Source organism: Rhinoraja longicauda, chromosome 2 (assembly GCF_053455715.1).
Source record: "Rhinoraja longicauda isolate Sanriku21f chromosome 2, sRhiLon1.1, whole genome shotgun sequence".
NCBI lineage: Eukaryota > Metazoa > Chordata > Chondrichthyes > Rajiformes > Arhynchobatidae > Rhinoraja > Rhinoraja longicauda.
This window is the reverse complement of record NC_135954.1, coordinates 3,884,707-3,911,599: the sequence shown is the minus strand read 5'-3', so window position 1 is coordinate 3,911,599 and position 26,893 is coordinate 3,884,707. Positions and strand designations below refer to the sequence as shown.

Genomic DNA, 26,893 nt, shown 5'->3' with positions numbered 1-26,893 from the left:
CCCGACCATAGCCTACAACATCACATCTTACTCCCCAAGAAACATACACAATGGGACTGTCAATGTATTGTGAATGTTTCTGTAAGTGTGTAGGACGGAAATGTAGATTTTGGTCCTACAATAAAAGCCGGAATAACTCAGCGGGACACGCAGCATCTCTGGATGGAAAGAATGGGTGACGTTTCTGATTGAGACTCTTCTTCAGACAATGTATAACATATATAATAAATTTTATTTGTCATATGTAGGTTGGTGCAGGGTCAACGGTACAATTAAATGTATTTGACAAGAGAACAGGTCACCTCAGCAGTAATATTCCAAGGATAAATAAGATTTTTTTAATAAAATAAATTTAAAAAATTTAAATGACATTTGTAAGGTAGAAGGACAATATGAAAAACAGGTAAAAAGTCAATATTAAAAATAATCAACATAAATGATTAAAAATGTGTTTATGTGTTCAGAAGCCTGATGGCCTGATGGTAGAAACTACATAATATATAATACAATATAGATATATGTTTGCACAAAAATACACATTGTAAACCAGAATCTGTAGTTCCTTGTGTTAAATCACATCGTAAAATATATATATTGTGCAATATAATGTACATCAGTCTTGCAACGTTTTAGGTGCCAGAGCTGTCACTGGTGCTGGAGTGCCCGCTGTTCCACTGTTACATTCCCCGATAGTTAAAATTCCTGCAGATGCTGGTACAAATCGAAGGTATTTATTTCACAAAATGCTGGAGTAACTCAATGCTGGGTGACGTTTCGGGTCGAGTCCCTTCTTCAGACTGAAGTATTGCGTGGTGGTAGAGCAGGAGGGCAGGAGAAATCACAGAGGGGGAGCAGCGAGAGAGCATGTTGCTAAACTCTCGTCGAAGAGAAGAGGAGAACTTCTTCAAAGTCTGAAGAAGGGTCACGACCCGAAACGTCACCCATTCCTTCTCTCCTGAGATGCTGCCTGACCTGCTGAGTTACTCCAGCATTTTGTGAAATAAATACCTTCGATTTGTACCTGCATCTGCAGTTATTTTCTTACACTTCTTCAAAGTAGACATACCATGAGGAGAAATCGCAGTGGAGCGGCAAGTAGTGTAGGAAAATAACTGCAGATGCTGGTGCAAATCGAAGATATCACAAAATGCTGGAGTAACTCAGCGGGACAGGCAGCATCTAGGAGAGAGGGAATGGGTGACGTTTCGGGTCGAGACCCTTCTTCAGGCTGATGGGGATTCTGAAAAAATCACCTTTCTGAAGGTTCACCAGGTTAAGCCCAGGGTGGCGGGACTGTCATGTGAGTCTGAAGAAGGCCCCACCACTGCCAACATCACATCACACCCCAAAGAAAACACACACAATGTATTTTTACACATTGTGCAACGTCAACAACACACCATACACCTATTTGTACACATAAATACACAATGTGCGTCTTCTTTTGTCAACTAGGATCTGTAGTTCTTCCATTAATTCACAGCTCGTCTAAGGAAGACCTTCCTTTTGCAGTACAACCACGTCTCGGCGCGTTACTTTGACGTTAGTAACCCCATCACTGGGGTTAGTGCCCATCACTGTCGCCTCCACCCCACGAAAATACACTCAATGTATGTTTACACATTGTACAATTATATAAAATAATATAGATATAATTGTTAAACAAAAAAACAATGACTGCCCCACTAATGCCTTCAATATCTCACCCCAAAGAAAATATGTTCAATGCATTTGTACACATTGTGTAATTATATAATATAGTATAATAATTTATTATACAATATAATAATAATAACAATAACAATAACAATAACAATAACAATAACAACAACAATAATAATAATAATAATAATAATAATAATAATAATAATAATAATAATAATAATAATAATAATAATAATAATAATAATAATAATAATAATAATAATAATATTTCCAAATACACAGGACGTGGTGTTAAAAATCCAAAGTGCCAACTCTGAACTTGCTCCCGGTGGTGATGGGAGGTTTATGCACTCACCAACGCTCCTCCGATGTTGAGAAAGGCCGGGCAGACACGTTATTGGGGTTATCAAGTGGGCTCCTGCTTTCATCGACGTTTCGCTGACTGGGCCCACGACGTCTCCGGTAGGCTCAGCGGTGCGTTCTGGCGTCCCAGAACCCCCCCCCTGCGTCTGCCTAGCCGGCTTTATTGGGACACCAAATGGGGTCTTTCCTCTACAGCTAGAGCCACTGCCTACTCCGCTCTGCCACCCCTGATGTTTCCTTGATGGCCTGGCCTGGGGCTATATAATATATAATATATATATAGTAGTATATAATAATATACAATATAGATATATGGTTACACCGAAATACACAATGTGTATTTTTTGTAAACTAGAATCTGTAGTTCTTGCATTAAATCACATTCAAAAGAAGGTAGGACCCTTCTATTGAACTACAACTAGTTTTGGCGCATTGCAGTGACAGAAGCTGCAGTTGTTTGTGCTAAATATCTTTACATATTCGGTTGTGCTGCTGCAAGAACTTCATTATATATTTATTATATAAAAGTGTAAGTGTGTGTGTGTGTGTGTGTGTGTGTGTGTGTGTGTGTGTATATATACACATATATGTGTCAGGATGTAAGTGTGTGTATATGTATATATACACACTAACAGGTCAGGCAGCATCGCTTTGAAACTCCAGCATTTTGTGAATAAATACCTTCGGATGCTGCCTGACCTGCTGAGTTACTCCAGCATTTTGTGAATAAATACCTTCGGATGCTGCCTGACCTGCTGAGTTACTCCAGCATTTTGTGAATAAATACCTTCGGATGCTGCCTGACCTGCTGAGTTACTCCAGCATTTTGAAAATAAATGCCTTCGGATGCTGCCTGACCAGCTGAGTTACTCCAGCATTTTGTGGAATAAATACCTTCGATTTGTACCAGCATCTGCAGTTATTTTCTTATACTGTATATATACACTGAACTTTTTTTCTTGTTTTATTATATTGTTTACAGTGTACTGTGTGTACATATATTCGGTTGTGCTGCTAATAATAAGAATTTCATTGTTCTGTCTGGTACACGTGACTATAAAACACTCTTGACATTAGTCCAGCATTTTGTGTCTACCTTCGATTTCAACCAGCATCTGCAGTGCTTTCCTACACTCTTGACTTCTTTTTTATTGTCTTTTTGCAGTATTATTGTTTGTTTTCCATGTGCACGTATGTGTGTGTGTGTATATATATGTATGTGTATATATATAATCTGAAGAAGGGTCTTGACCCGAAACGTCACCCATTCCTCCTCTCCAGAGATGCTGCCTGACCTGCTGAGTTACTCCAGCATTTTGTGTCTACCTTTGTGTGTGTACATATATATATATAGGTATGCATTAAATGCACTAAAAGAGAAAGCTCGAAGAGCTCTGTATGCAATAAAAAGAAGATTCCACAACATCCAAAATCCAATTAAAATCTGGCTTAAAATATTTGACAGTGTAATTCAGCCCATTGCGCTTTATGGTAGCGAAGTATGGGGTCCGCTCAGTCATCATAGCTATACTAAATGGGAAAAACACACAACAGAGGCCCTACATGCGGAATTTTGTCAGAACATCCTCCGCATCCAAAGGAAAACACCAACAAACGCATGTAGGGCGGAATTAGGTAGATACCCACTGATAATAAATATCCAGAAACAAGCACTAAAGTTTTGGAATCACCTTAAATCTAGTCCCCCAGACACCCTCCAGTTCAAAGCCCTCCAAACCCAAGAGGGGAACTCAGAAAAGAGCTCCCTGTGTCAGTTGGTATTGAGACTAACTACCCCTACTCAGTTAAACCTTGACCAGTCTCAGATCAACATTGCTTTCCAATCACCAGTTAGAGTGAACCAAATTATTAAACAATGCAAAGAAATCTATTTGGAACTTTGGGATAAAGTAACTAAACGCCAAAGCAGACTAGAGTGCTACCGTGCCCTAAAAAGAGATTATAAATTGGCAGATTATCTCTCAACTGTTAGAGACATAAAGCAGAGACAGACCCTCACCAAGTACAGGTTAAGTGACCACCATTTGGCAGTTGAAAAAGGAAGACAGAAGAGATCTTGGCAACCAAGAGAAAATAGAATATGCGGTCACTGCTTGACAGATGAGGTTGAAACAGAGGTGCACTTCCTCTCAAAATGTAAAAAAATCGATAAAATAAGAAAAATATATGTTGAAAAACTCAGTCTGGCGATCCCAGATTTTAAAGAACTAGACGATATTTCAAAACTAAGAATAATCCTTGGCGAAGAAAATACGGCACATCTTGGCGCACAATACCACAACCTGAGAGACAGTGAATGACCAACATGTACACATACACGCATACATAAATTGACACTAAGGAAATTAATATCGACCTGCTAAACTTGCTACCTTGCTGTACTGTTTACAACTGCAAGAATGAGTAGCAATCGATAAAAGGCTATAAATGTATTGCGTGAATATATATATATATATATATATGTACAGGGGCATATCCACCCATGCATTGTATACTTGTATTTATGTTCATGCATTTAAAATATGTATGTTATGTTCTATACTTTGGCAATATAATGATGTATTTTATCATGCCAATAAAGTTTTTAAAAAAATTGAATACATATATACATATATATATATAGATATATATATGTACACTGAACTTTTTTTCTCGTTGATTATATTGTTTACAGTGCACTATGTTGACATAGACTGTTGTGTTGCTGCAAGTGAGCATGTCATTATTTCCTCTGGAACTACAACCGCACCACGGCGCGTTAAAGTGACGTCAGCGACCACCGGTGGCGTCGTCATACGCGACAATTTATGGGAAGGACCCCCTTTGATGAACTACAAATCCTGATCGGCGCATCGCACTGTCGTCAGCAGCCGCCCTGCGGCGCCCGCTGTTTGATTTGACCGCTTCCCGGGCAGTTGCGGCTGCTGGGAGGGTGGTTTGTGCGCGTTGGGGGTTTGCAGAGAGTGTGGGGGATGGGGAGGGGGTGGTGGTTGTGCGGCGGTGCCCGGGTCGGGGTGGTGAAGGAGAGGGGGGGGGGGGGGCTGGGCTCAGGCAAGTCTGCGGCCGGCTCTCCCTCGGGGGCCTGTGAGGCCGGGACGGCGCTGGCAGCGGGAAATGGCCACCCTGTGGATGGGAGACGTGAGTGGGGGGAGATCCAGGGGGGACCCCATCATGAGGGGGGGGGGAAGAGGGGAGACTTGAGTGGGGGGGGGGGGCATCATAGGGGAGCGGGGGTTTGGGTCTGGGAGACGTGAGTGGGGGGGGGAGACCCGGGGGGGGGGGGGGAGACCCGGGGGGGGGGGGAATCATGGGGGGGGGGGGAATCATGGGGGGGGGGGGAGAGGGGGGGATGGAAGACGTCAGTGGGGGGGGGGGAGGGGGAACGTGAGTGAAGGGGGGGGGGCATCATGGGGAGAGAGGGATGGGAGACGTCAGTGGGGGGGGGGGGGGAGGAGACCCAGGGGGGGCCATCATGGGGAGAGGGGGGGATGGAAGACGTGAGTGGGGGGGGGGCATGATGGGGGGGGGGTGAGGGGCAACGCGAGTGAAGGGGGGGGCATCATGGGGGAGAGAGAGGGACGGGAGACGTGAGTGGGGGGGGACCCAGGGGGACCGCATCATGTGGGAGAGGGGAGACGTGAGTGGGGGGGGGGGCAGGATGGGGGGGGGCATCATGGGGGAGAGAGAGAGGGGGGAGGGGGTGTTAGACGGGAGTGGGGGGGAGGGGATCCACAGGGGTCCCATCATAGGGGGGGATGGGAGACATGAGTGGGGGGGAGCATCATGGGGGGGGGGAGAGGGGGAACGTGAGTGAGGGGGGGCATCATAGGGGAGAGGGGTATGGGAGACGTGAGTGGGGGGAGACCCGGGGCAGCCCATCATGGGGGAGAGGGGAGGATGGAAGACGTGAGTGGGGGGGGGGGCATGATGGGGGGGTAGGGGGGGAAGAGAGGGAACGTGAGTGAGGGGGGAGCATCATGGGGAGAGGGGAGACGTGAGTGGGGGAGGGCAGGAGGAGGGGGGGCATCGTGGGGGAGAGAGAGGGGGGGGGGGAGGGGGTGGTAGACGTGAGTGGGGGGAGACCCAGGGGGACCCCATCATGGGGGAGTAGAGGGGGGGCATGGGAGACGTGAATGGGGCGGGGGACCATGATGGGGGGTGAGGGGGGGGGGGAGAGGGGGAACGTGAGTGAGTGGGGGGGGGGCAACATGGGGGAGAGAGTGAGGGATGGGAGACGTAAGTGGGGGACGGGACGGACGGGGACCCAGGAGGACTGCAGCATGGGGGAGAGGGGAGACGTGAGTGGGGGGGGTTCCCAGGGGGGGCCATCATGGGGGGGAGAGAGAGAGGGGGTGGGTTGGAGACGTGAGTGGGAGGGGGGGAACATCATTGGGGAGAGAAAGGGGGGATGGGAGATGTGAGTGGGGGGGGGGGGCTCATGGGGGAGAGGGGGGGATGGGAGATGTGAGTGGGGGTGGACCCCATCATTGGGGGAGACGTGAGCGGGGGGGCACAATCATGGGGGAGAGAGAGAGAGAGAAGGGGGGTGATGGGAGAGTGGAGGACCCCATCATGGGAGAGAGAGGGGGGATGGGGGGATGGGAGACGTGAGTGGGGGGGGGGATACCCCATCATGGGGGAGAGAGAGGGGGGGAGGGGACCCCCTCATGGAGGGGAGAGAGAGAGTGGGGGATGGGAGACGCGAGTGTGGGGGGGAGAGAGAGGAGAGGGGATGGGAGATGTGAGGGGGGGGAGAGAGGAGACGTGAGTGGGGGAGAGAGAGGGGGATGGGAGACACGAGTGGGGGGTGGAGATGGAAGAGGGAGGGGAAAGGACACCCTCATGGGGGAGAGAGAGAGGGGGGAGGGGGGGAGAAAGAGAGTGTGGGGAGGGGGGAGAAAGAGAGTGGGGGAACCCCTCGTGTGGTTCGAGGAGGGGGAGAGAGGGAGTAGGGAAGAGGGGGAGGGGAGTGGGACCCCCTCATTTGAGGCAGTGATCCCCCTGGGGGGAGGAGGGGAGAGCCTGAGGGAGGGGGGTGGGGTTAATGACCTCTGAGATGCTGCGGTGATGGAGGGTGTGGGAGGAGGGAAGAGTGGGGGGCGTGTGGGGTGGGGGGAGGGTGGTGCCACCACTTATAAACAATAGGTGCAGGAGTAGGCGATTCGGCCCTTCGAGCCAGCACAACCATTCACTGTGATCATGGCTGACCATTCTCAATCAGTACCCCGGTCCTGCCTTCTCCCCATACCCCCTGACTCCGCTATCCTTAAGAGCTCTATCTAACCCTCTCTTGAAAGCATCCAGAGAACTGGCCTACACTGCCTTCTGAGGCAGAGAATTCCACAGATTCACAACTCTCTGGGTGAAAAGGTTTTTCCTCATCTCCGTTCTAAATGGCCTACCCCTTATTCTTAAACTGTGGCCCCTGGTTCAGGACTCCCCCAACATTGGGAACATGTTTCCTGCCTCTAGCGTGTCCAATCCCTTAATAATCTTATATATTTCAATGATCCCCTGTCATCCTTCTAAATTCCAGTGTATACAAGTCTAGTCGCTCCAGTCTTTCAACATATGACAGTCCCGCCATTCCGGGAATTAACCTAGTGAACCTACGCTGCACGCCCTCAATAGCAAGAATATCCTTCCTCAAATTTGGAGACCAAAATTGCACACAGTACACCAGGTGCGGTCTCACTAGGACAACTGCAGAAGGGCCTCTTTGCTCCTATACTCAACTCCTCTTGTCATGAAGGCCAATATGCCATTAGCTTTCTTCACTGCCTGCTGTACCTACATGCTTACTTTCAGTGACTGATGAACAAGGACACCCAGATCTCTTTGTACTTCCCCATTTCCTAACTTGACACAATTCAGATAATAATCTGACTTCCTGTTCTTACCACCAAAGTGGATAACCTCACATTTATTCACATTAAACTGCATATGCCATGCATCTGCTCACTCACACAACTTGTCCAAGTCACCCTGCATTCTCATAGCATCCTCCTCACAGTTCAAACTGCCACCCAGCTTTGTGTCATCTGCAAATTTGCTAATGTTACTTTTAATCCCTTCATCTAAGTCATTAATGTATATTGTAAATAGCTGCGGTCCCAGCACCGAGCCTTGCAGTACCCCACTAGTCACTGCCTGCCATTCTGAAAGGGACCCATTTATCCCCACTCTTTGCTTTCTGCCTGCCAACCAATTTTCTATCCATGTCAGTATCCTACCCCCAATACCATGTGCTCTAACCTTGCCCACTAATCTCCTATGTGGAACCTTGTTGAAGGCTTTCTGAAAGTCCAGGTATACTACATCCACCGGCTCTTCCCTGTCCATTTTCCTAGTTATATCCTCAAAAAATTCCAAAACATTAGTCAAGCATGATTTCCCCTTCGTAAATCCATGCTGACTCGGAACAATCCTGTTACTGCTATCCAAATGCTCCGCAATTTCCTCTTTTATAATTGACTCCAGCATCTTCCCCACCACTGATGTCAGGTTAACTGGTCTATAATTTCCCGTTTTCTCTCTCCCTTCTTTCTTAAAAAGTGGGATAACATTAGCTACCCTCCAATCCACAGGGACTGATCCTGAATCTATAGAACATTGGAAAATGATCACCAATGCGTCCACAATTTCTAGAGCCACTTCCTTAAGTACCCTGGGATGCAGACCATCAGGCCCTGGGGATTTATCAGCCTTCAGTCCCATCAGTCTACCCAACACCCTTTCCTGCCTAATGTGGATTTCCTTCAGTTCCTCCGTCACTCTAGGACCTCTGTCCACTAGAACATCTGGGAGATTGCTTGTATCTTCCTTAGTGGAGACAGATCCAAAGTACTCGTCTGCCATTTCCTTGTTCCCCATAATAAATCACCTGCTTCTGTCTTCAAGGGACCCACATTTGTCTTAAATATTTTTTTGCTCTTCACATTCCTGAAGGCTTTTACTATCCTCCTTTATATTCTTGGCCAGCTTACCTTCGTACCTCATCTTTTCTCCCCATATTGCCTTTTCAGTCATCTTCTGTGGCTCTTTAAAGGAGTCCCAATCCTCTGTCTTCCCGCTCTTCTTTGCTATGTTATACTTTGTGATGATCAGCCATGATAACAATGAATGGCTGTGCTGGCTGTCAGGTCCAAATGGCCTCCTCCTGCACCTATTTTCTATGTTTCAGTTGCAAAACTTTGGTAAGAGTCTCTCTCGCTCTCTCTTTTTTTTTCAATTTAAAAAACTTTATTGGCATGATAAGATACATCGTTATAAATGGCCAATGTTGGGGGAGTCCAGAACAAGGGGCCACAGTTTAAGAATAAGGGGTAGGCCATTTAGAACAGAGATAAGGAAAAACTTTTTCAGTCAGAGAGTTGTAAATCTGTGGAACTCTCTGCCTCAGAAGGCAGTGGAGGCCAATTCTCTGAATGCATTCAAGAGAGAGCTAGATAGAGCTCTTAAGAATAGCAGAGTCAGGGGGTATGGGGAGAAGGCAGGAACAGGGTACTGATTGAGAATGATCAGCCATGATCACATTGAATGGCGGTGCTGGCTCGAAGGGCCGAATGGCCTCCTCCTGCACCTATTGTCTATTGCTGGCTCGAAGGGCCGAATGGCCTACTCCTGCACCTATTGTCTATTTGGTCGGTCGTTGGTAGGTTCTTCTGAAATATTAGTTTAGTTTAGAGATACAGCGCGGAAACAGGTCCTTTCGGCCCTTCGGGTCCGCACCGACCAGCGATCCCCGCACATTAACGCCATCCGACACCCACTAGGAACAATTTTTACATTTACACCTAGCCAATTAACCTACAAACCTGCACGTCTTTGGAGTGTGGGAGGAAACCGAAGATCTCTGAGAATACCCACGCAGGTCACGGGGAGAACGTACAAACTCCGTACAGACGGTGTCCGTAGTCGGGATGGAACCCGGGTCTCCGGCGCTGCATTCGCTGTGAGGCAGCAACTCTGCCGCTGCGCCACCGTGCCATGGTTAGCAAACCTTGAGAAATGTTGGAAAATAAAACGTATTTTTCCTTTGTTTTGTAGCTGGAACAGTACATGGATGAAACTTTTATTAAACAAGCGTTCTCTGCCATGGGTGAGCCGACAGTCAATGTGAAAATCATAAGCAACCGAATGACCGGGTAAGAAAAAGTTATAAAATTAAATTTAAAAGGGCGATTTCCCAGAGAAAAGGCATTCGATGGCACTGGGCCTGTACTCGCTGGAGTTTAGAAGGACGGGGGGGGGGGGGAATAAGGGGTTGGACAGGCTAGATGCAGGAAGATTGTTCCCGATTTTGGGGAAGTCCAGAACAAGGGGTCACAGTTTAAGGATAAGGGGGAAGTCTTTTAGGAGTCGATGGTGATAAAGTTTTGTTTTCACACAGAGAGTGGTGAATCTGTGGAATTCTCTGCCACAGAAGGTAGTTGAGGCCAGTTCATTGGCTATATTTAAGAGGGAGTTAGATGTGGCCCTTGTGGCTAAAGGGATCAGGGGGTATGGAGAGAAGGCAGGTACAGGATACTGAGTTGGATGATCAGCCATGATCATATTGGATGGCGGTGCAGGCTCGAAGGGCTGAATGGCCTACTCCTGCACCTATTCTCTATGTTTCTATGTAACCAAACGCCTCATGTTGTTTCAGGACGTTAGCGGGCTATTGTTTCGTGGAATTAGCAGATCAGACCAGCGCCGACCGTTGTCTACACAAACTGAATGGAATGTCCCTGCCAGGCTCCAATCCGGTAAACCTCTTCAATGCACGTTTACCAACCGTAGAGCCGTGTCAGTTTGTACTGACTGCTGTTGGCATATTATATTATTTTGTCTAGATATATCTTGCTGTGTTATTTTGGACACTTGGGGCTGTCGTTAGATGAATACATATAAAATAGTATTTGTCTCACAAAATGCTGGAGTAACTCAGCGGGTCAGGCAGCATCTCAGGAGAGAAGGAATGGGTGACGTTTCGGGTCGAGACTCTTCTTCAGACTGATCAGTCTGAAGAAGGGTCTCGACCCGAAACGTCACCCATTCCTTCTCTCCTGAGATGCTGCCTGACCCGCTGAGTTACTCCAGCATTTTGTGAAATAAATACCTTCGATTTGTACCAGCATCTGCAGTTATTTTCTTACACTAATAATATTTGTCCCACACCGGGGAAATTTGCAGTGTTACAGCAGCAAAGTGGATAGCAAGATACATTCATTATAAATAGAAATAAAGATAAGGATAATTGTCATCAATTACTGTGTGTTTTTTTTTTACTGTTACTGTTAACTGGCCTGTTGACTGGTCTGCTGGGAGCAGCGCTGGTTGTGCAGTCTCACAGCAGCGGGAAGGAAGGACCTCCCATATCTCTCCTTCACACACTTGGGGTCAAGTCAAGTCCATTTTATTTGTATAGCACATTTAAAAACAACCCACGTTGGCCAAAGTGCTATACATCAGTTCAGGTACTAAGAATGAACATACAATGGCACACAAACATAACAGCACATACATAAACAGTTCACAGCACCCCCTCAGAGGGCCTCAAACGCTAGGTTTTGAGCCTGGACTTAAAGGAGTCGAAGGAGGGGGCAGTTCTGTTGGGGAGAGGGATGCTGTTCCACAGTCTAGGAGCTGCAACCACAAAAGTGCGGTCACCCCTGAGCTTATGCCTAGACCGCGGGATAGTCAGTAGCCCCATGTCGGCCGACCTGAGGGACCTGGAGATAGAGTGGTGGGTTAGAAGAATTTTGATATGGGGAGTGGGGCAAGCCCATTTGGGGCTTTGTATGTGAATAGGAGGAGCTTGAAGTTGATTCTGTACAGTACTGGGAGCCAGTGGTGAGAGGCCAGAATCGGGGTGATGTGGTCCCTTTTACGGGTACCCGTCAGGAGTCTCGCTGCGGCGTTTTGGACCAATTGCAGGCGGGACAGGGATGATTGGCTGATCCCAGTGTATAGGGAGTTGCAGTAGTCCGGGCGGGAGGAAATGAATGCGTGGATGATTTTTTCAATGTCGTCAAATTGGAGGAATGGTTTGATTTTAGCTATGGTACGAAGCTGGAAGAAGCTGGCTTTTACCACAGCGTTGACTTGCTTGTCAAACATTAAGGGGTGAAGTAGTCTGTCACTGAAGGAGCTACTCAGTGCAGTGACAATGTCCTGCATGGGGTGGGAGTCGTTGTCCAGCAGCGATGTTAACTTCCATCATCCTCCTTTCCCCCACTGCCTGTATTGAGTCGAGGGGGCAACCATATATGGGCATAAGAAAATAACTGCAGATGCTGGTACAAATCGATTTATTCACAAAATGCTGGAGTAACTCAGCAGGTCAGGCAGCATCTCGGGAGAGAAGGAATGGGTGACGTTTCGGGTCGAGACCCTTCTTCAGACCAGGTCTGAAGAAGGGTCTCGACCCGAAACGTCACCCATTCCTTCTCTCCCGAGATGCTGCCTGACCATATATGGGCATAGTGGACTGGGAGGAGCCATAACAAGGTGGTATATCCCTGGATACAAGGACTGGGAGGAGTTAGGCAGAGGATACAGTTCTTACCAGACCTGCAACGAGAGGTGGGGAATAGAGCAGACTTCAGATGGGGGGAAACAAAGAAGCCAGCTACGACTTGTATGCAAAATAAGTACATCCTGGTATGTTTATCTTCTTGTTTGTACAACTACTTCAATAAACGGCTAATTAAACTGGAAAAATGTCTGGAAAATTACTCTGTTGGGCTTGCGTCGAGGTCAGTCCAACTCCCTGTGAAGAAATGGCAATTGGAAAGGGATTTATTTGAAAAGACTGAAGTTGCCATTGCACCAACGTTTACTGTTTGTTTTCCTCAAAGAAACACCAGGCCTCTCCTCGTTGGAGTTTAGAAGGATGGGAGGGGGGGAGGGATCTTCATTGAAACGTACTGAATAGTAAAAGGCCTGGATAAAGTGGATGTGGAGAGGATGTTTCCACTAGTGGGAGAGTCTAGGACCAGAGGGCACAGCCTCAGAATTAAAGGACGTTCCTTTAGAATGGAGATGAGGAGGAATTTCTTCAGTCAGAGGGTGGTGAATCTGGAATTCATTGCCACAGACGGCTATGAAGGCTGTCAATTTGGTATTTTTAAGGTGGAGAATGATAGATTCTCGATTAGTGCGGGTGTCAGGGGGTTATGGGGAGAAGGCAGGAGAATGGGGTTAGGAGGGAGAGATAGATCAGCCATGATTGAATGGCGGAGTGGACTCGATGGGCCAAATAGCCTAATTCTGCTCCGAGAACCTATGAAGACAGAACCCGTATACTGTAACGACTTATATATCTACTTTGTTTCACAGCCCAAGAAATTCAAGTTAAACTATGCAACCTACGGCAAAAAGCCAGATGCAGGGTGAGTCTGTCAATATTTCCTCATTCCGTAAGATTTTTGTTTCTAGTTTAGTTTAATTTAGCTTGGTATGGTTTTGTTTGGTTTAATTTATTGTCACGTATACCGAGAAATCCAGTCAGCGGAAAGACTATACACAATTGATGAGCGGAGTGGACTTAATGGTGGAGTGGACTCCATGGGCCGAATGGCCTAATTCTACTCCTATCACTTATGATCTTATGATTATATTCAGTTCCTGAAAGTTTCATTGGGTGTAAGAATTGAGTGCAGTTTTGGTCTCCAAATTTGAGGAAGGATATTCTTGCTGTTGAAAACGTGCAACGTAGGTTCACCAGGTTAATTCCCGGAATGGCGGGACTGTCGTATGTTGAAAGACTGGAGCTACTAGGCTTGTACACACTGGAATTTAGAAGGATGAGAGGGGACCTTATCGAAACATATAAGATTATTAAGGGGTTGGACATGTTAGAGGCAGGAAACATGTTCCCAATGTTGGGGGAGTCCAGAACAAGGGGCCACAGTTTAAGACTAAGGGGTAGGCCATTTAGAACGGAGATGAGGAAAAACTTTTTCAGTCAGAGAGTTGTAAATCTGTGGAATTCTCTGCCTCAGAAGGCAGTGGAGGCCAATTCCCTGAATGCATTCAAGAGAGAGCTAGATAGAGCTCTTAAGGATAGCGGAGTCAGGGGGTATGGGGAGAAGGCAGGAACGGGGTACTGATTGAGAATGATCAGCCATGATCACATTGAACGTTGGTGCTGGCTCGAAGGGGCGAATGGCCTCCTCCTGCACCTATTGTAAAATGTAAAAAAAATAAAAATAAAAAATTGAATTGAATTGAATAAATTCTATTAGCCAAGTATGCATACACACAAGGAATGTGCCTTGGTGCTTTGCTCGCAAGTAACAACACGACATACAGTAAAAAATTAAGAATAAAACATGATAATTTAAACATGTGAAGAATGAAATAAAATACCAGAGCAAAAGGAGGCTACAGACTTTTGGTTATTGAGTAGAGCTACTAGTGGAAAAAAGCTGTTTCTATGTCTGGCTGTGGCTGCTTTGACAGTCCGGAGTCGCCTTCCAGAGGGAAGTGCTTCAAAGAGCTTGTGGCCAGGGTGAGAGGGGTCAGAGATGATCTTGCCCGCTCGCTTCCTGGCCCTTGCAGTGTACAGTTGGTCGATGGGAGGGGAAGGTTGCAGCCAACAACCTTCTCAGCTGATCGAACGATGCGTTGCAGCCTCCGGATGTCGTGCTTGGTGGCTGAGCCAAACCAGACCACGATGGAGAAGGCGAGGACAGACTCTACGATGGCAGTATAAAGAATAGATCGATCGCACTTTATTGTCACATGTATCCAGGTACTGCGTGACATTCTTTAGTCCAGTCCAGTGAAATCTTACTATAGTCATCTTACTAAATCTTACTATAAATCTTACTACAGTCCAGTGAAATCTTACTATACATAAGCACAACAAGTACTTAAGTACAAGAGTGTAAGAATAGTTGATTAGACTGAGGAAGTCGGCAAGAGTTGCCACAACAACATCTTTCCCATAACACGGTGCCCAGTACTCTGAATGTGGCCTTATGCAACTTCATTATGACCTCCCGATTTCTGTACTCAGTTTTATTCTTCCAATTTCCAAGCACGTTTTCTGTCCCTTTCCTGCAGAGTGCACCAAACAAAATGGCCGTTCACAACATCTTCAAAGAAGATGGCGTCATGCAGGCGGCGCGGCGGTAGAGTCGCTGCCTTGCACCGCTTGCAACGCCAACTATCCGGGTTCCATCCCGCCTACGGGTGCTGTCTGTGCGGTGTTTGTACGTTCTCCCCGTGACCACGTGGGTTTTCTCCGAGACCTTCGGTTTCCTCCCACACTCCAAAGACGTACAGGTACGTAGGTTAACTGGCTTGGTATTAGTGTAAATTGTCTCTGGTGTGCGTAGGATAGTGTTAGTGTGCGGGGATCGCTGGTCGGTATGGACTCGGTGGGCCGAATGGCCTGTTTCCACGCTGTATCACTAAACTAAAGTATGAGTACGACAAATGAGAACTAGATGGTAACGCCATTATTTGGTTTATCATTAGAAACATAGTGAACACTATTGATTGATTGGAGTGATTTCTTAGTGTAGGTTCATTATTGTCACATACCGAGGTGCAGTGAAATGCTTTGTTTTGCATGCTATCCGCTTTGTTTAGCAGCTCTCCACACTGCGATAATCCTGATTATAGGGTTAGGTTAAGAGATACAGCGCGGAAACAGGCCCTTCGGCCCACCGAGTCCGCGCCGACCAGCGATCCCCGCACGTTAACACTATTCGTTACACACTAGGGACCATTTACAATTTTACCAAGCCAAATTGCCTAAAACCTGCACATCTTTGGAGTGCGGGAGGAAACCGGAGCACCTGGAGAAAACCCACGCAGGTCACGGGGAGAACGTACAAACTCCATACAGACAGCACCCGTAGTCGGGATGGAACCCGGGTCTCCGGCGCTGTGAGGCAGCGACTCTACCGCCGCGCCACGATTTCGATAATCCCAATGAAAGCTTTTCACTGTACACGTGACAATAAACTAAACCGACGTTCCAACGCGGAGTTTAGTCGGGATTTTGCAGCCCATGGTGTCAACAGCCTGTTTACTGCTGTGCGTTTTGTCCAACAGCCAAGAATACTCCATATTTGTGGGCGATCTCTCCCCAGAAGTTGATGACTTTCATCTGTACGACTACTTTGTGAAAAAATATTCGTCGTGTAGAGGTGGGAAAGTAGTGACAGACACATCCGGGAACTCAAGGTAGCGTATCTGCCACGTGACATCGCTTGTGTGTACTTCTATCCAGAGAGACCGGCGCTGTTAATTAATTATTATTATTATTATTATTAGTGAAAATTATGTATCTGTGTGATTAAGGACAGTGAAAGTCGATATTAACGATGATTATATAATGACCGTCTTATCATTTTCTGTGAAACAACCCTTATAAACCACAGTGGTTATTTGAAAAATTAAACGACACATTGAATAAGAACATTCTTTCTGTCTCAGATAGGATTAACAAGGACACCAAATGCTTGGACTGATTGATGATACCTCAGATGTAAAGTAATAACTCTCATACTACGTGGTTCAAACTATTTCAAGCTGTTGATTCAAGCCTGTTCACCCCCCCTTGCCGAAGGGCGCCATGTAAACGCCGCTCTCTGTTACTTTTTATTTCGTCAGGGGCTTTGGATTCGTCCGGTTTTCCGACGAAGACGAACAGAAGAAGGCGCTGGAAGAATGCCAGAACAGCAAAGGGCTGGGGGGGAGACCCATCCGGATCAGCATAGCTGTGCCGAAAAGGCGAGTTCCTCGGTTTGGTTGAGTCGCGGGAGACAGCGCGGAAACAGGCCCATTCGGCCCACCGACCAGCGATCACCCCGCACATTTAAAACACTATCATGCACACGCTCGGGACGGTTTTTACACATACACACCAAACCAATTAATCCTACATACAATAGACAATAGGTGCAGGAGGAGGCCATTCGGCCCTTCAAGCCAGCACCGCCATTCAATAGACAATAAACAATAGACAATAGATGCAGGAGGAGGCCATTCAGCCCTTCGAGCCAGCACCGCCATTCAATGTGATCATGGCTGATCATTCTCAATCAGTACCCCGTTCCTGCCTTCTCCCCATACCCCCTGACTCCGCTATCCTTAAGAGCTCTATCCAGCTCTCTCTTGAATGCATTCAGAGAATTGGCCTCCACTGCCTTCTGAGGCAGAGAATTCCACAGATTCACAACTCTCTGACTGAAAACCTCATCTCAGTTCTAAATGGCCTACCCCTTATTCTTAAACTGTGGCCCCTTGTTCTGGACTCCCCCCAACATTGGGAACATGTTTCCTGCCTCTAACTTGTCCGACCCCTTAATAATCTTATACGTTTCGATAAGATCTCCTCTCATCCTTGTAAATTCCAGTGTATACAAGCCTAGTCGTTCCAGTCTTTCAAGATATGATAGTCCCGCCATTCTGGGAATTAACCTAGTAAACCTACGCTGCACGCCCTCAATAGCAAGAATATCCTTCCTCAAATTTGGAGACCAAAACTGCACACAGTACTCACTAGTGCGGTCTCACTAGGGCACTGTACAACTGCACACAGTACTCACTAGTGCGGTCTCACTAGGGCCCTGTACAACTGCACACAGTACTCACTAGTGCGGTCTCACTAGGGCCCTGTACAACTGCACACAGTACTCACTAGTGCGGTCTCACTAGGGCCCTGTACAACTGCACACAGTACTCACTAGTGCGGTCTCACTAGGGCCCTGTACAACTGCACACAGTACTCCAGGTGCGGTCTCACTAGGGCCCTGTACAACTGCACACAGTACTCCAGGTGCGGTCTCACTAGGGCCCTGTACAACTGCACACAGTACTCCAGGTGCGGTCTCACTAGGGCCCTGTACAACTGCAGAAGGACCTCTTTGCTCCTTTGAGTCTCAGGATACAGTGCGGAAACAGGCCCCTTCGGCCCACCGAGTCCGCGCCGACCAGCGATCACCCCGCACATTTAAAACACTATCCTGCACACGCTCGGGACGGTTTTTACACATACGCACCAAGCCAATTAATCCTACATACCTGTACGTCTTTGGAGCTTGGGAGGAAACCGAAGATCTCGGAGAAAACCCACGCAGGTCACGGGGGAGGATGTACAGACTCCGTGCAGACAGCACCCGTAGTCAGCATCGAACCCGGGTCTCTGGTGCTACAAGCGCTGTAAGGCAGTAATTCTACCGCTGCGCCACCGTGATCGCCCTGAAATTCAAAAGTGAGAGGAGTAGAATTAGGCCATTCGGCCTATCAAGTCGACTCTGCCATTCAATCATGGCTGATCTATCTCTCCCTCTTAACCCCATTCTCCTGCCTTCTCCCCATAACCTCTTGACACCCGTACTAATCAAGAATCTATCTCTGCCTTAAATATACCCACTCACTTTGCCTCTTTCACTTTCAACATGCAGGTAAACTGGAAAATCAGGTTGGTAAAGGACCCCAGGAAAGAGAGTTTGTGGAGTGTCTCCGAGATGGATTCTTAGAACAGCTTGTACTGGAGCCTACTAGGGAGAAGGCAATTCTGGATTTAGTGTTGTGTAATGAACCTGATCTGATAAGGGGACTCGAGGTAAAAGAGCCATTAGGATGCAGTGATCACAATATGATAAGTTTTACTCTACAAATTGAGAGGGAGAAGGGAAAATCGGAAGTGTCAGTATTACAGTATAGCAAAGGGGATTACAGAGGCATGAGGCAGGAGCTGGCCAGATTTGACTGGAAGGAGGCCCTCGCAGGGAAGATGGTGGAACAGCAATGGCAGGTATTCCTGGGAATAATGCAGAAGTTGCAGGATCAATTTATCCCAAAGAGGAGGAAAGATTCCAAGGGGAGTAAGAGGCACCCGTGGCTGACAAGGGAAGTCAAGGACAACATAAAAATAAAAGAGCAGAAGTACAACAAAGCAAAGAAGAGTGGGAAGGCAGAGGATTGGGACTCTTTTAAAGAGCAACAGAAGATAACTAAAAAGGCAATACGGGGAGAAAAGATGAGGTACGAGGGTAAACTAGCCAGTAATATAAAGGAGGATAGTAAAAGCTTTTTTAGATATGTAAAGAGGAAAAAAATAGTCAAGGCAAATGTGGGTCCCTTGAAGACAGAAGCGGGGGAATTTATTATGGGGAACAAGGAAATGGCAGACAAGTTGAACCGGTACTTTGGATCTGTCTTCACTAAAGAAGATACAAGCAATCTCCCAGATGTTCTAGTGGCCAGAGATCCTAGGATGACGGAGGAAATCCACATTAGGCAGGAAATGGTGTTGGGTAGACTGATGGGACTGAAGGCTGATAAATCCCCAGGGCCAGATGGTCTGCATCCCAGACTACTTAAGGAGGTGGCGCTAGAAATTGTGGACGCATTGGTGATCATTTTCCAATGTTCTATAGATTCCGGGTCAGTTCCTGTGGATTGGAGGGTAGCTAATGTTGTCCCACTTTTTAAGAAAGGAGGGAAGAGAGAAAACAGGAAATTATAGACCAGTTAGTCTGACATCAGTGGTGGGGAAGATGCTGGAGTCAATTATAAAAGACGAAATTGCGGAGCATTTGGATAGTAGTAACAGGATTGTTCCGAGTCAGCATGGATTTACCAAGGGGAAATCATGCTTGACTAATCTTCTGGAATTCTTTGAGGATGTAACTAGGAAAATTGTCAGGGGAGAGCCGGTGGATGTGGTGTACCTTGACTTTCAGAAAGCCTTTGACAAGGTTCCACATAGGAGATTAGTGTGCAAAATTAGAGCACATGGTATTGGAGGTAGGGTACTGACATGGATAGAAAATTGGTTGACAGACAGAAAGCAAAGAGTGGGGATAAATGGGTCCCTTTCAGAATGGCAGGCAATAACTAGTGGTGTACAACAAGGCTTGGTGCTGGGACCGCAGCTATTTACAATATACATTAATGACTTGGATGAAGGGATTAAAAGTACCATTAGCAAATTTGCAGATGATACAAAGCTGGGTGGTAGTGTGAATTGTGAGGAAGCTGCTATGAGGTTGCAGGGTGACTTGGACAAGTTGTGTGAGTGGGCGGATGCATGGCAGATGCAGTTTAATGTGGATAAGTGTGAGGTTATCCACTTTGGTGGTAAGAATAGGAAGGCAGAGTATTATCTGAATGGTGTCAAGTTAGGAAAAGGGGACGTACAACGAGATCTGGGTGTCCTAGTACATCAGTCACTGAAAGGAAGTATGCAGGTACAGCAGGCAGTGAAGAAAGCCAATGGAATGTTGGCCCTCATAACAAGAGGAGTTGAGTATAGGAGCAAAGAGGTCCTTCTGCAGTTGTACAGGGCCCTGGTGAGACCGCACCTGGAGTACTGTGTGCAGTTTTGGTTTCCAAGTTTGAGGAAGGATATTCTTGCTATTGAGGGCGTGCAGCGTAGGTTTACTAGGTTAATTCCCGGAATGGCGGGACTGTCATATGTTGAAAGACTGGAGCGACTAGGCTTGTATACACTGGAATTTAGAAGGATGAGAGGAGATCTTATCGAAACGTATAAGATTATTCAGGGGTTGAACACGTTAGAGGCAGGAAACATGTTCCCAATGTTGGGGGAGTCCAGAACAAGGGGCCACAGTTTAAGAATAAGGGGTAGGCCATTTAGAACTGAGATGAGGAAAAACTTTTTCAGTCAGAGAGTTGTGAATCTGTGGAATTCTCTGCCTCAGAAGGCAGTGGAGGCCAATTCTCTGAATGCATTCAAGAGAGAGTTCTTGAGGATAGCTGAGTCAGGGGGTATGGGGAGAAGGCAGGAACGGGGTTCTGATTGAGAATGATCAGCCATGATCAGATTCGGCCCTTCGGTGCTGGCTCGAAGGGCCGAATGGCCTCCTCCTGCACCTATTGTCTACATCCCTGTAATTGTGAGTGTTGTGTTCAAATTTGATCTGCCTGTTACAGGGAAAGATGTTAACCGTGAAAGAGTGCGGAGAAGATTTACGTGGATGTTGCCAGTACTCGAGGGTCTGAACTATAGAGAGAGTATGAGCAGGCTGGGTCTTTAGTCCTTAGAGTGCAGGAGGGAGGATGAGGGGTGATCTTGTAGAGGTGTATAAGATCATGAGGAAAAATAGATTGGGTAAATGCCCAGAGTTTTCATTTTAACCTAGATTAGTTTAGTTTAAGATTTTTTTTTAGATTTAGAGATACAGCACGGACACAGGCCCTTTCGGCCCACCGTGTCCGCGCCGCCCAGCGATCCCCGCACATTAACACTATCCTACACACTTTAGGGACAATTTTTTTTTACATTTGCCCAGCCAATTAACCTACATACCTGTATGTCTTTGGAGTTTGGGAGGAAACCGAAGATCTCGGAGAAAACCCACGCAGGTCACGGGGAGAACGTACAAACTCCGTACAGACGGCGCCCGTAGTCAGGATCGAATCCGAGTCTCCGGCGCTGCATTCGTTGTAAGGCAGCAACTCTACCGCTGCGCCACCGTGACTGCCCTGTAGGTTTACAGGGGGGGAAGATTTAATTGGAGCCAGAGGGGCAAAGTTTATTTTGCTCAAAGGGTGGTAGGTTATTAAAGTGAGAGGGGTTGGTGAAACTAAGTAAATCAGGCAGCATCTGTGGAGTAAAATGGGCAGTTAATATTTCAGCTCTAGTGCCATCAGGAGATGTGACTGTGATATCATCACAATCTCCACTGACTAATTGTCAGTGTGTGGTTCCAACCATAGTCGGTGATTTTTAATAGGCTGCTAACATTTTTCACCTGCCCCCCAATTTAGACTAATCGTCTGCCTAGCAAGTAATTCATAGCTGCAGCTGTTAATTGTTAATCAAGTGCTCGACATTCATTAAAAGGGCTCACAGCTGGTCTGCTCTCCAGCTATTTAATGAGAGGCCTCAGCCTAGTGGGCACCCAGATTGAGCAGGAAGGATGGACCAGTTGAGTGATCAGGCAGAGTGTGAGGATGGCTCTGAAGTTGTATGGTGGCAGTGGCTCAGGTAAGTCCCGACTCCATACTGATGGGTAAAGATGGAGTGTGGAAACAGGACCTTTGGCCCAACTAAGCCCTGCTGGCCAACGTGTCCCATCTATACGGTGGCGCAGCGGTAGAGTTGCTGCCTTGCAGTGCTGGAGCCCTGGGTTTGATCCCGACTATGGGTGCTGTCTGTACGGAGTTTTTACGTTCTCCCTGTGACTTGTGTGGGTTTTCTCCAAGAACTTTGGTTTCCTCCTGCACTCCAAAGATGTACAGGTTTGTAGACAATAGACAATAGGTGCAGGAGGAGGCCATTTGGCCCTTTGAGCCAGAACTGCCATTCAATGTGAACATGGCTGATCATTCTCAGTCAGTACCCTGTTCCTGCCTTCTCCCCATACCCCCTGACTCCGCTATCCTTAAGAGCTCTATCTAGCTCTCTCTTGAATGCATTCAGAGAATTGGCCTCCACTGCCTTCTGAGGCAGAGAATTCCACAGATTCACAACTCTCTGACTGAAAAAGTTTTTCCTCATCTCAGCTCTGTATGTAGGTTAATTGGCTTGGTGTATGTGTAAATAGTCCCTTGTTATGACTGTACGGCAAATGAAGCTCCTTGTATGTTGCAAAACATACTTGGCTAATAAAGTTTTATGGTGATTTGTGTGGTTGTGATTGTGTGTGTGTAGGATAGTGTTTCTGCCCTGTATCTCTAAACTACACTAGTCCCACCTGCCTGTGTTTGGCCCACACCCCTCCAAACCTGTCCTATCCATGCACCTGTCTACCTGTTTCTTAAAGTTGTGATGGTCACTGCCTCCTCTGGCAGCTTGTTCCTTACACCCACCTCTCTCTGTGTGAATAGGTTACCCCTCGGCTTCCTATTAAATCTTTTCCCCCTTCACCTTAAACCTATGTTTTGATTCACCTACTCTGGGCAAGAGACTCTGTGCATCTACCTAATCTATCCCTCTCCTGGAGATACAAAGAGTTGGGGCAGCGCAGTGGTAGAGTTGCTGCCTTACACTGCCAAGAGCAGAGACCCGGGTGTTGTCTGTATTGAGATTGAGAGGGCGGTCATGGTGGCGCAGCGGTAGAGTTGCCGCCTTACAGCGAATGCAGCGCCGGAGACTCGGGTTCGATCCTGACTACGGGCGCCGTCTGTACGGAGTTTGTACGTTCTCCCCGTGACCTGCGTGGGTTTTCTCCGAGATCTTCGGTTTCCTCCCACACTCCAAAGATGTGCGGGTTTGTAGGTTAATTGGCTGGGCAAATTAAAAAATAAAATTAAAAAATTGTAGGATAGTGTTAATGTGGGGGATCGCTGGGCGGCACGGACCCGGTGGGCCGAAGGGCCTGTTTCCGCACTATCTCTAAGTCTAAAAAAAAATATTAAAATGTATGGACTTTTTACGTTCTCCCTATGGTAGTGTGGGTTTTCTCTGGGTGCTCCAGTTTCCTGCCATGCTCTAAAGATGTACAGTTTTGTCGGTTAACTGGTTTCAGTACAAGTTGTAACTTGTTCCAAGTGTGTAGGTTGGTGCTAGTGATTGCTGGTTAGCATAGACTCGGTGGGCTGCAGGGCCCATTTCTAAATTCTAAAATTCTAATTCTAAAGTCTAAAATTCTAAAAGTAAAGAATTGCAGATGCTGCAATCAGGCTTCTGAACTGTACTTCCATGTTAGACATAGAAAATAGGTGCAGGAGGAGGCCATGTGGCCCTTCGAGCCAGCACCGCCATTCATTGTGATCACGGCTGATCATCCACAATCCATAACCTGTGCCTGCCTTCTCCCCATATCCCTTGATTCCACTAGCACCTAGAGCTCTATCTAACTCTCTTTTAAATTCATCCAATGAATTGGCCTCCACTGCCCTCTGTGGCAGAGAATTCCACAAATTCTAAAAGTAATTCTCGCTGGAATTTAGAAGATTGAGGGGGGATCTTATAGAAACTTACAAAATTCTTAAGGGGTTGGACAGGCTAGATGCAGGAAGATTGTTCCCGATGTTGGGAAAGTCCAGAACCAGGGGTCACAGCTTAAGGATAAGGGGGAAGTCTTTTAGGACCGAGATGAGAAAACATTTCTTCACACAGAGAGTGATGAGTCTGTGGAATTCTCTGCCACAGAAGGTAGTTGAGGCCAGTTCATTGGCTATACTTAAGAGGGAGTTAGATGTGGCCCTTGTGGCTAAAGGGATCAGGGGGTATGGAGAGAAGGCAGGTACAGGATACTGAGTTGGATGATCAGCCATGATCATATTGAATGGCGGTGCAGGCTCGAAGGGCCGAATGGCCTACTCCTGCACCTATTTTCCATGTTTCCAAATTCACAACTGGGTGAAATTTCTTTTGCTCGCATGAGTTTTAAATGGCCTCCCCTTTATTCTAAGACTGGCCCCTGGTTCTGGACTCCCCCAACATTGGGAACATTTTTTCTGCATCTAGCTTGTCCAGTCCTTTTATAATTTCTATACGTTTCTATAAGATCCCCTCTCATCCTTCTAAACACCAGTGAATACAAGCCCAGTTTCTTCTCACCTCAGTTTTAAATGGCCTCCCCTTTATTCTTAGATGGTGGCCCCTGGTTCTGGATGTTTGTTTGGTTTATTGTTATTGTCATGTGTGCCGAGGAACAGTGAAAAGCTTTTTTGTTGCGTGTTATCCAGTCAGTGGAAAAACTATACGTGATTACAATCCAGCTGCCCACAGTGTACAGATATAGGATAAAGGGAATAATGTTTAGTAATGCAAGATAAAGTCCAATTAAAGATAGCCTGAGTGTATCCAACGAGGTAGATGGTAGACCAAAGAACTGCAGATGCTGGCTTGTACCAAAGAAAGACACAAAGTACTGGAGTAACTTGACGGGTCAGGCAGCATCTCTGGAGAAAAGAGATGGGTGATGTTTTGGGTCCTGACATGCTTTACTCCAGCTCTCTGCTCATGTGCCACAGAAGGCTGTGGAGGCCAAGTCAGTGGATATATTTAAGGAAGTGATAGATTCTTGATTAGTAGAGTTGTCACAGGTTATGAAGCGAATGGGGTTAGGAGGGGAGAGATAGATCAGCCATGATTGAATGGCGGAGTAGACTTGATGGGCCGAATGGCCTAATTGTACAATTCCTTCTGCCCTTCTGATCTGAGGTAAATGGTGGGTCTGGACAGCTCCCTAATTGGTGATGTGAAAGTTTGTTTGCCTGATAACAGCTGAGAAGAAACTAGGATACTGGCCCAATCCAGAACCAGGGGCCACAGTTTAAGGATAATTGGTAGGCCATTTAGAACAGAGATGAGGAAAAATGTTTTCACCCAGAGTTGTGAATCTGTGGAATTCTCTGCCTCAGAAGGCAGTGGAGGCCAATTCTCTGGATGCTTTCAAGAGAGTTAGATAGAGCTCTTGGGGCTAACTGAATCAAGGGATATGGCGAGAAAGCAGGAACAGGGTACTGATCATCAACCATGATCATATTGAATGGCGATGCTGGCTCAAAGGGCTGAACGGCCTACTCCTGCGCCTATTGTCTATTCACCTCTACCCCATTTTGGACATTGGACCTTGTCTCTGGCACTAATGCGCTACAATGCTGAGAACTATATTCTGCACTGTCTTCCCCTTTGCTCTACCTATTGTACTAGAGTTTGACTTGATTGCATTTCTGATTGAACTGATTGGATTGCATGCAAAGCGAAGCATTTCCCCGCTCCTTGGTACATGTGACAATAAATAAACTTAAACCTATCTTGAGTAAAAAAAAAAGTTAAAATGGTGGAACAACTCAGCTGGTCAGGCAGCATCTGTGGAGGAAATGGGCAGGTAGTTTTTGAGTTCTTTAAATCTAGAGACATGGCTTTGGGATGAGCGGGACTGGGTTTTTTTTAGTGGTTGGTGGGTGCCTGGAACGCGCTGCCCCAGTGATGTTGGAGGTAGATACAATAGTGGCGTTTAAGAGGCTTTTCGTTAAGCACACGATTGAGGAAATGGCGGGATACGGATCATGTGCAGGGTTGGTCTAGCACAGACATTGGGCCGAAGGTCCTGCTCCTGTGCTGTACAGTTCTATGTTCCGTGATGCAGTCAATAGACAATAGGTGCAGGAGGAGGCCATTTGGCCCCCTCGGCCCTTCGAGCCAGCACTGCCATTTAATGTGATCATGGCTGATCGTTCTCAATCAGTACCCCGTTCCTGCCTTCTCCCCATACCCCCTGACTCCGCTATCCTTAAGAGCTCTATCTAGCTCTCTCTTGAATGCATTCAGAGAATTGGCCTCCACTGCCTTCTGAGGCAGAAAATTCCACAGATTCACAACTCTCTGACTGAAAAAGTTTTTCCTCATCTCAGTTCAAAATGGCCTACCCCTTATTCTTAAACTGTGGCTCCTTGTTCTGGACTCCCCCAACATTGGGAACATGTTTCCTGCCTCTAACGTGTCCAACCCCTTAATAATCTTACACGTTTCGATAAGATCTCCTCTCATCCTTCTAAATTCCAGTCGTGTCTGGTATCTGATGGTCAGACTGAAGAAGTACACAAAATCATGGGAGATGCACAGAATCTTTTACCCAGAGTAGGGGAAATTGAGGACCAGAGGACACGGGTTCAAGGTGAGGGGGAGAAAGATTTAATAGGAACCAGAGGGGACACTTTTTCCACACAGAGGGTGGTGGGGGTATGGAACGAGCTGCCGGAGGAGGTAGTTGAAGCTAGGACTATCCCTTCGTTTAAGAAACAGTTGGACAGGTACATGGTTAGGACAGGTTTGGAGGGATATGGGCCAAGCTCAGGCAAGTGGGACTAGGGTAGCTGGGATACTGTTGGCTGGTGTGGGCGAGTTGGGCTGAAGGGCCTGTTTCCACACTGTATGACTCTGACTGTTAAGAGTCTCGACCCGAAACAT

The 26,893-nt window shown here is 46.9% G+C and overlaps 1 protein-coding gene across 2 annotated transcripts in view; it reads left to right on the top strand.

The window, feature by feature from the left end:
- The first annotated feature begins 5,121 nt into the window (after positions 1-5,121).
- Positions 5,122-26,893, top strand: part of trnau1apb (tRNA selenocysteine 1 associated protein 1b) — a 29,934-nt gene continuing 8,162 nt past the window's right edge. Inside the window, exons 1-6 of one of the 2 annotated variants that reach the window (XM_078426723.1) lie at positions 5,122-5,187; positions 10,099-10,196; positions 10,700-10,799; positions 13,375-13,427; positions 16,105-16,236; positions 16,666-16,785. In XM_078426723.1, the coding sequence (XP_078282849.1) occupies positions 5,164-5,187; positions 10,099-10,196; positions 10,700-10,799; positions 13,375-13,427; positions 16,105-16,236; positions 16,666-16,785 (527 nt within the window). In that variant the 5' untranslated portion in view covers positions 5,122-5,163. Of the gene's footprint in view, positions 5,188-9,646; positions 9,704-10,098; positions 10,197-10,699; positions 10,800-13,374; positions 13,428-16,104; positions 16,237-16,665; positions 16,786-26,893 lie in introns of those variants that run through there. The other variant, XM_078426714.1, reaches the window with a different exon arrangement.